The 9,931-nt window shown below is 45.1% G+C and overlaps 1 protein-coding gene across 3 annotated transcripts; it reads left to right on the top strand.

Annotated features, from left to right (window-relative positions):
- On the top strand, nt 1–8,311 carry LOC125767809 (uncharacterized). 3 transcript variants are annotated; one of them, XM_049434740.1, is made up of 8 exons: nt 1–394; nt 2,974–3,451; nt 3,527–3,721; nt 3,809–3,906; nt 4,045–4,422; nt 6,844–7,203; nt 7,283–7,745; nt 7,811–8,311. In XM_049434740.1, the coding sequence occupies exons 2-8, from the start codon at nt 3,056–3,058 to the stop codon at nt 8,273–8,275; spliced, it is 2,355 nt and encodes a 784-aa protein (XP_049290697.1). In that variant the 5' UTR covers nt 1–394; nt 2,974–3,055; the 3' UTR covers nt 8,276–8,311. The 3 variants fall into 3 exon arrangements, with proteins under 3 accessions (XP_049290697.1, XP_049290679.1, XP_049290688.1); XM_049434722.1 differs by lacking the exon at nt 1–394 and adding an exon at nt 1,595–1,837; XM_049434731.1 differs by lacking the exon at nt 1–394 and adding an exon at nt 1,602–1,728.
- The last annotated feature ends 1,620 nt before the right edge of the window (nt 8,312–9,931 follow it).

The raw sequence follows: 9,931 nt of genomic DNA, 5'->3' as shown, positions 1-9,931 counted from the left end.
GCGTGCAGCTCGAAGCATATTCGCTGTATGCATGGGCGCGGGCTTTTATGCTCTCTTCTCTCTCGCTGTGTCTTGTTCGGTCTGGTATCACGTTCCAGCCGTTGAGTCGCCAACGGGTAATAGTGTCGTCAAAAGAAAACACTGTCGGACCGCAGTGATTCCAATGTGTGAAACATTCAACCGTGGCACCATCACCCTTTGTGTGCAGTAGTACGCAGTACCCAAGTATCTGTCGGATACCGAGATGCGTTAGACAAAAGCGATTTTATGAAAAGCTCGAATGAGAACTCACACTCCTGGAGCTGCTGGAGAAGTAGAGGGCTGCTGCTGCTGGGTGGTGGTACGCCTCAGTTAGCACATCACGGTGTATACAGAAGTTAAATACCGCGGACAGGTGAGTGTGAACAAAAAAACGAAGGGAAATAGACGCGATTTTCCTTTCCACCCCAAAACCCTTTTGCGATCGGGCTCTCTCGGTGTGTGTTTGCCCAGATCTGTTGTGCGTGTGTGAATGTTTAATGTTGTGCGCTTTGTTTTGTTTACGGTGCATAGTACGTGTGTGTGTGCTTTTTTAAACATACCTAAAGAAGAAACGAACAGGTCAGGTGGGCAGGTGTTATTTTGCTACCACCACTGTACATCACGCTTTTTGTCGAGTCGAAGAGTACGGGTTAATGTGCCGCGAAGTGTGCGTTTGCGTGATCTAGGCTGCTGTCAAATGTTCGGAATTCGGCTGGTAAGATGAACCAACAAAAAAAAAACACGGCGCAGGCCACACCGAACCGCGGGAGGTTGCGAAACCCATCACATTCCACTCAATCGGCAAGAGCCCAAGAAATTTGGGCGATGTTTTTTTTTGCCCAACATTGCTGCACATGCATTTCGGAGGAAATATAACTGCTGCTGACGTTACCGAATCTTGTGTCGTGTTTGTGATTGTTCGCCGAATCAATTAGGTGTTAGACCTTCAATCAGACGCTTCTCAAAACAGCAATCAGACGTCCACGATCAAACCGCTTTCTTGGAGAATGGATTGGGAAGACCTCCGTATACTTAAATAGCAGTATAAACCAAGTTCTAGCACCTGGTTCTTTGCTGGAACTTTGGTTTCTACAGAGACTGAGCTGGCCGTAATAGTCACCAAGATGGAGTTGGTTTAAAGAGTTCAACTCTGTCATTGTTCAGAGAGTCTTACAGAGCTCTATCCTATTTGAAGACTTTGATTCCGTAGGTTGGAAGTAGCTTGAACGACTCTATTACAGATCTGAGCTGAGGAACAGCTTATTCTCCATGACGATCAAAACCTTATCGACACAGTGGAGATATCAAATGATGTTGGCGACACAATTCCAGAGGAAACTCTACTCCCATTCTACATGAAATATAATACCCACCTCTATATCGGGTGGATATAAAGCTGTAGAACACGTTCAAGTAGTTCAATTTGTTCGAGTGATTGCTTTCATCTCGCCAAAATGCTTTCATGTATGCCGCTGGTTGTCGGTACATTACAAATACTACACCCAATGCATTTGTCTCTATTTTCGCAAAACCAGCTTACCCGTATCGGGGTTTTGTTACAAACACACGGTCACATTAAAAAACTAATCTACTGCATAAGTGTAGCCAGATCAGGATCTAAGGTACTAACACAAAGCAATCCATCAGTATGATCTCGATTGCAGCAACGAGTGGACGTGAGATCCAGGAATCGATTAACGGCGTGTTGTATGGAAACGTAAAAATTCAAGCTTTTCTTTAGGGAAACAGGACAAAAATATATAGAAAGGTGTTAATGAGACGAACTAGATTTCTGACCAGAGACTGGGCTTTAGTGGTAATTTAATGTGGATTTGTTCCATTTCTTCCTGTGTGTTTTTATGAGAGTGAAAGCAGAACATCTGACAGAACATCTACTCAACCGCATTGTAAAAGTGCAATGACATTGCGAAAGGATACTAATGTTGTCTACACAACAAAGACAATGTTTTCGTTTAGCAAACAATCAAAAGCGTAACACGCTGTAACGTTCACCCAAACTTCAGTGCGTTTTTAATCGTGAAACCATTATTCCGCGTTACGTGTGAAGAGCGCATACACCTGCTATACGATAGAAAATGGCGATCGAGTCACGTAGCCTTCATACAAAATGAAGGATAATTGGAAGTGTGGCAAAGTTTCCCTAAGTTTGTGTGTTGATCTACATTTAATCAATTTCGTCGTGTCCGAGCAGCCACTTTCCATCTCGTTTGTCGTTCTACGCTGGCCGTAGAAAGCAAACCAATTCCATGCCAGTTCAAATAACGCCGAAAGTGAAATCCGGTCCCGGTTTCCCGGACAGTGCGAACGCGACAGATGGGAAAGAGAGGCCGAAATGTACCGAAAAATCCATTCCATTTCGGACATTTGAAAGTCTCCCTTTACGCCCCCCGGGGGGGACCCAGATGGGTGGAGAGAAGCCAGGGATTCGTTCACATTGCATAAATATCGTTCACGCAAAGTCTCTCGCAGGTGCTCCCCGCGAGGGGAGGTCGCTTCATGGTGGTAACCGCATCGAACCAAAACCAATTAAATTGCTAGGCACTGCTAGCATGTATCGTGCATATAAACATAACAGACGCGAGACTCTTTTTAAACGGTTAGGTTAGGCGAAACTAACGATGAAATAATGTACTATTTAGTAATGCCTTACTATTTTCTGCTATGGTGTGGTTACAGCCTACTGGTTGAAGATTGTTTTCGTGAATTGTTAATAATAAGGCGCGTATTTTGGGCATATTTGGTGTTTTTTTCTTTTAAGATAAGATGCCTCCCATTAGGGCATGATATCCACCTGCATTAGCTGACCTTTTTTTCCCCTCTCTCCCCTGTTCCAATGGAAACTTGTCACGCACAGTTCCTGTTTCTTGTAATTTCTACGCGGTTTTGCTTAAATCTACTAACACTCAACCAAAAATTGATTTATCCACGTAGATACACGCTGTTTCTCGAGTGTACGAGGTGGCTTGGGCACGATTTTTAACGATTTACCTTCACCAACACCTAAAAACCTGGTATGAAAATGAAGAAATTCATGACCACTAAAATGTCTGCCGTAAGCACAACGTCACCAACGCCACCGGCAATGTTTTCCTTCGACGATCTGCTGCAGCAGGCAGTCGATCGCAATGGAAGTCCGACGTCGTCGGGCACCACGCTGGAACGTAATGAGAATGACGTTGAGGATGACAGTCAAAACAGTATGCCTAGCGTACCGCTACCACCACCAACGCCCACCGCCATACTATCAGTGGCCACTGCGCTGACTGCAATCGCTGACGGAGAGGTTAAGACTGCGAAAGAATCCGGCCTGGGACGGGTACTAGCGTCCACTACCGACACGCCATCTTCGTCCTCCACCACCTCGACAGGCGTGGTAAAAATGTGCGGATATCTAAAAAAGAAAAGAAACGTGAGTTTTGCATTCGTTTTGGTAAAGTTGTAATCAACCGAAATGTGTAGTTTAATGTATCTCGCCCTAATGCAGAAGATGGGTGGATGGCGTAAGCTGTTCTTCATACTCCAGAATCAACTACTGCTGTCGTACTCGTCGCGTGACGACTACGAGAAGAAGCTCGCACCGTTTAAGGACATCATCAATCTGGTGCCGGGTACGGTCATTATCCCAACCACAGGACCGCGTTTCACCATCGAAACGAACTCGAAGCTTATGTATACATTCGTGAGTAGGATTGCCGATTCTCCCATTTCCCAACAAGAAGAGCGAAACAGACACTCCATTTTTGTGCCTCTCGGTGTATTCTTTCAGCGCTGTGACGATCATCGTAGCTGTTCCGAATGGATAATGGCATTGCTAGATAGTTTGACCGTGGCAAATGGAGGCATTAGTGCTGATCGTAACTTTAGGTAAGTCTCACAGGAAGTGACCACGTTCCCATTCGCGAAAGCAAACGAATTGAGGGAAAACACCGCCCAAAAAAATGTGCAAACTCTGATTAGTTTTCCCTTTGCAATCTCGTTCCATGTTTTCGTACCCGCGCCCAGCTTGCATAACAGCTTCCAGCGCTCCACGTTACCACTATCCTCGTTTTCATTGCCATCGAACTGCAAACCATTCGCCGGTGTCATTAGCCGATCGAACGGGCTTGCCCTAGGGCCGAAGAAGCGTGCTCCCCAGCCACCGAACCGTGCGGGACCGCCAAAACCACCGCGCAGCTTCAGTGCGGAAGGTATTGTGCGGCACGGTCCGGGTGGAACCGCCCGCGAACGAAACGATGAAGATGATCTCAACAATAATGTATTGACGGTGCAGCCGAGTGGCAGCACCGGTTACGAAGGGAAATTTTTGGCTACCAAAAGCCACTCGAATTCAAGGGATAATGCTACCAAGCTGTCCGGTGCTGGTGGAAATGATGTCACTAGGTAAGAACTCATTTATTTAAACTACTTCCTGACGGTTTACTTCCAATGGAGTCTTGCTTGCACGAATTACAGCATTTATTTTTAAATTGAGTTTAATCATATAAATTGGACATTGGTGACGGCGAAATCTTCAACAAATGAATTCAAAGCACTATTTAGAAGCTTAACAAACTTTATCAAAAAAGGGAAGTTATATTTTTATCTTCGTGAATCTTCGTGAATAGCCAGTCCACAATACAAGATGTTGTCGTTGGAACTTGGGTCTTTCAAGTTCCTCACCCCAAAGAACTTATGGAGTTACTAATGCAAAAGAAGTTTCTGAAGTACTTCGCATCTTTTTGATGTTGTCAAACGCTAAAGTTTCTTGGAAGATCTTTGTTATTCAGTTCTGAGGTTTTGAAGAAGTTGAAGAAGTTTTAGATTATAAAATGCACAACCTCTTGAATAAGACTTCAATTTCCTCTCAGACTTCGCTCCCTTGCACGCAAGCCAAGACTGCAAGTTATCGTGGCAGGTCGATATTGGGGACATCGCTTAACCCCCGTTGCCTGGCACTAATCACTCACAGAATAGCGAAGTCATTTTACACCTGGTAAACACGACAGGGTTAAATACCTCTTCCGAGTTACGGGTTTTGCGATATGTTTTGCTACAGTGTCGTGCAGCCGTAAACAGTAGCAGCACACAACACTGGAACAGAAAAGTCCCGTCTCGGCCCTGTCTGTAAACAACTTCCCCCGGTAAAACATTAACCATGGGGAGATGGTCTTTTATAAATAGAAACATAAAAAAATCGGTTTACCCAGCAGCATAGCATACGCGCCGAAATGCACCAGACACACACACACACACGTAGGGTGTGTAGTACCTTTCTGTTTTTACTCTTCCAATGTTTATAGTGCTCCCGGGTCCCCTATCCAAATGCGACCCTTCTAATAATGCAAACTGCACCGTGTACGGTAGGCGCCTTCAGACATCCAATTTTTAACGGGGCGTCCGGAACGTGTCGCACAAAGTACACCGTTGCTTCTTCAAGGGCACCCTTTCCTTCGCGTCCAAAAATCAACTACTAAGAGATGCGCTGGAGCTATAACACACAGAGCCCCCCAAACAGAGCGAACAAACAGACCGTGTCGAGGCATTAAAAAAAGCTCATGCTTTATAATCGATACAGATTGCAGACCGTGTAGATAGTCCCACTGCACCATGGGCAGGTTAGGAGATTAATGGCAGTATAAATGAAAATGTCTATAAAGATATAAGACGTTTAGTTACTGAATTTGTTTACATCTAACGCTAAGGTCTTGCTATTCTTGGATTAACGAACTAGTAGATCATGTCTGTCATATAATATTTTACTAGATTTTCTTTTATCCACAAGATCTCCAGTTTTTCATACTCAAAGTTTGAGACACGAGAACTTGGGATTTCTCGTCAAACTTCAAACCAAAATATTATTTGCTACTATTCATTCAAACTGAAAGACTCCAATGTTGATGCAACTCTTCATTTTTTTTTGTCAAAATGTTGTAGAATTTTAGACATGAATGCCCAACAAATGCCCAACGTTCAATATCCGTTCGTGTTTTTTTTTGTGTGTGCCAAAGTAGCTTAAGATTAGATGCTTACAAAACTGTTACAACGAGGCGTTGTTTGCGTTGTCTTTTTGGGGTTGCGTTTTGGTGCGTTGCTTCAGCTGCCCAGTCAATCAAAACATGCCGTTTTCTGATTGGTTATGACCTTGAGCGATATCACAGGGAAGCATGCAACATGCACCGTTTGTATCGTTTTCATACCGCGTGTGAGCTAATACGGTTCGGTTCTTGTTGCTGATTGCTTCATGGCATGGCACGTTACGGCAGACGGGTTTTGGACATGACGGTAACGGTTCACTCGATTTCGCCTCGGATCGATTGCATAATCTAAACAGCTAAGTCGGACGAAAATCCTAGCGATAATCAAAACAAAAACCAGAACATTATCCTTCGCCACGTGTTGGCGTCTGGGTCGCTTCCAGTATGTCTAATCTTTTGGGCCCAGAGTTCCCACTTGAGTAGAGGCGTTTTCAGCACGCTCAAGTACCATTCATTCCCCAGGAAAAAAAAATACACCGGGGTGTAAGACAAGCTGCTTGTGATGCTACGAAGGGGTGCTACATCTGTTTCTGCATACATCAACCCGTCAATAGACAGCACATGCAGCATCCCCATATCGTGTCTAGGCATCGTGTGTATTTGGAGATGCTTGGAAAACGGCTTCATGCCCTCGTTATTTACTTCCGGAGTTGGAACCGAGGTGGAAGAACAAGCGAGCTGGATATACAAAAAAAAATGGGTATTCTATATTTATATCCCCTTCTTTCTGTGGATTCCTTCCCCTCTCTTCGGCATGTTGCAACCGTTGATCAAACAATGCAAACAGACGACCGGAGACTGTCGTCCCCCTGGAAATGCAGCAAACGCCCATCGGAACGAGGGATAGCAGCAGGGGTCACACGCTACTGGCAGATCGACGGGACCGCATCAAGAGTGGGGTGGAAGATGGTGAAACACTGTCGACGAAGCCAGACAGGGCGGTAGGCAGGGAGGAACGGCAAAACCGACCGAGGCAGCAGATATTTCGACTGCATCAGGATGTTTGGAGCAAATCACACCAACAGTCGATGGATGTGTGCCGCATCAACAGCATGTTTAACGAGCGTCCCAGCATCGACAGTACCCACGGTAATCGAATTCCCTCGAGTTCGGCCACGGTGGGTGAGTCGACGATCAAATCTGGCTGGTAATTGAATTGAGAATCGGTGGTAACGCATATCTATAGTGTTAGTAACGATGTAACGCATGCAAAAACCTACTTACAGTTCATCGTCGACCAGCAGCAGCGGTCTGGTTGATAAGGCGTCATCTTGCAATTCGCATGTCTACGAGGAAGTTGGCGTACCGGAGGCATTGCACGCCGCCCTGATGGAAACGGAACCCATCTACGCCGTGGTGGATGTACGGGCGAAACGTTCACGTCGGCTAGCTCGTACACTGGATGCCGACGGCACTGGCCAACCGGACGATCGTGCCGAGGGTGGCCGAAAGGTGTCCCTGTCCCTGCCACAGATTTCCGACGGTGTTGAGCTGGTCACCAGCACGGAACGGCGCCCAGTAACGGCACGCAGCTGCAGCAACTATGACGACTACGAAGACGTCAACTATCTGTTTGAGGCACGCCGATCGACCGGTGGCACGGAGACGGATAGTGTCGGCACGAATGGTTCACAGGACCCGCTTCCGATACGCCACGAAGCGTACGGCGATGAGCACATCTACGAACCGGTAAGTAATGTACACACGTTCACACTAGCCGTGTTCGTAACCGCTGGGAAACGTTCCGTTTGCAGATACAAGTGTCCGACCGTATACCGTCCGTAACGACGGGTTCGTCTTCATCGTTGCCCGCCCCAACCGACCATCACCACAGCCACAGCCTGTGGCGACAGTTGAAGCGTATGCAGCTGCAAGGTTCCTGGCGTCGGTTAACGCACCGGAACGGTACTACCGCCCCATCCACACCAAAACCACAATCAACGGAACCACCGAACGTCCGGTCGGCGACGGTAACCGCCCTCGAGGGATTGGGCCGTCGCTTCGACAGTCACCGGCGGTCGATCAAAAAACGCATCAAAAACTTGTGCGAACGGATCGATCCGGATAACACGACGCCAAGCACCGGTACGCAACATCAAACAATCGCACCGGATAGTTCATCCGCACCGGACACCTCATCCGGCGTACGGTCACGCAAGTCCGTATCGCTCGACAGTTTCCTGCTTGCGAAAGGTCAAACGTCTGTGCCGCGATATTAGCTGCAACACCGTCGTGTCAATCACAGCACACAAATGCAAATAATTATTTTAACTTAAAAGAAAAAAAAACCAGAAAGAGTTAGCCTACACTCTTGGTACGAAAGTATTGCTAGGATTTTTATGTAGTTTGTAACCCGGACACGGTTACGCTTGATGTAACGAAGAAACTAATAAAAAAAAACATGTTTATAATTATAATATTACAAAGAACAAGCATAATTGAGTGTTTTGAAACAAAACAAAAATTGTATCATACGTTCGTTGCCTGTTCAAGTTGAAATCTCCCGTAACGCTATCTCAAAAACAATCATTTTTCAACAATTTTTTTTTACAATAAACTACGTAATATTTCTTTCTTCTTTTTCGAATCCTGCACTAAATCCATCCACCACTCTTCTCAGTAGGCACAAAGGTAGAATATTGTATCTTCTTCCTCTGCATTAAGTAACTGCGTAACGTCACTTTATTGCTTCACCGTTACACTTCCTTCCGCATCCATGTTTGTTTCATATATACACCCCTTTTTTTGCGCGCGTGTGTACTCTTCCATCTTGTTCGCTTTTCTTTTATCCCGTACCTTTCGCACACGTAGGCACGCATGTTTTTTTTTTAAATGTTTTGTTGTTGTTGTTTTTGTCGCCATATTAATCCTTCCTTCCTGTGTTATGTTTGATTTAATGAATAATGTTCATTTGCCCTTACCATACATACCCACCCACACACACACATGCACGCACACACACACGCCAAGTGATGAGTGTGGGTGAGAGGAATTGAATTAGAAAGAGAAAAAGAGAAAAAAAAAATCCAACAGAAAATAAAACAATGTAACAACAGCCAGTTCCAGCTCCGCTGTTCCGAGGAACACGCGACGGACCAGGCAGGTAGCAAGGTAAGGCAGATTTGGGGTAGACACACGGAAACTCCTTACCCATGGAGCGTTCGAGCTCCATTTTAACGTTCTATCAAATTGTCATTATGCATAATAATACCTTCACATTATTTATATGTACATAACTTATTCCAGTGTTTCTAAATCGCGTAAACACTTCCACCATTCCACCATGGTGCGGATTTTTTAAAATCTTTCCAAAAAAAAAACAAATGAAAAATTAAAGCAATTATCTATAATACGCCTACGACTTGTTGTGTTTGCCTTCGCTAAAGTGTTGCACTTGTGCTAGACATTCACGTCAACGATCAACGATCGTCTTATCCTTTTATATTTCCCTCTCTCTCTCTCTCTCTCACTCTCTGTATTTAAGCAAAGCAAGTTGTAGGTTTAACATACATTTTTCTTCCATTCATATTTGGTGTTTTTTCCCCATCCCATTAACCTCAACCCAACAAAAAAAAACACCAAGTGGTATTACAGACCGAACAAAATCAAAACAGCGAACCGTCCCGATCGATGGGTGCCGGAATGTTTGCCACTAAGAAAATAAAACCGTTCCATGGTCGCTGTCGCTATCATTCTGTTGCGTTGTGCGTAAATCAATTGCCTCTGTGTGGCCTTTAAGTGATGGCCAACTAAGCTGTGCTGCGTGCTTTTGGAGATGCATTTATAGCAAAATTTGTTTGCCATTGCATTTTTAACATAACTGTGCGCTTTTGTGTAGGATTGTGTACATGTTAAGAAAAACAAAACTAAACAAC

Source organism: Anopheles funestus, chromosome X, assembly GCF_943734845.2.
Source record: "Anopheles funestus chromosome X, idAnoFuneDA-416_04, whole genome shotgun sequence".
NCBI classification, from domain to species: Eukaryota; Metazoa; Arthropoda; class Insecta; order Diptera; family Culicidae; genus Anopheles; species Anopheles funestus.
This window is presented reverse-complemented; position numbering and strand designations above follow the sequence as displayed.

Excerpts from the sequence above, each read along its gene's own strand:
- LOC125767809 (XM_049434740.1), top strand. The coding sequence starts at position 3,056 with ATGAAAATGAAGAAATTCATGACCACTAAAATGTCTGCCGTAAGCACA. Across the intron at positions 3,907-4,044 it reads AGTGCTGATCGTAACTTTAG|CTTGCATAACAGCTTCCAGC; the intron begins GTAAGTCTCACA and ends ACCCGCGCCCAG. Across the intron at positions 7,204-7,282 it reads TCGACGATCAAATCTGGCTG|TTCATCGTCGACCAGCAGCA; the intron begins GTAATTGAATTG and ends ACCTACTTACAG.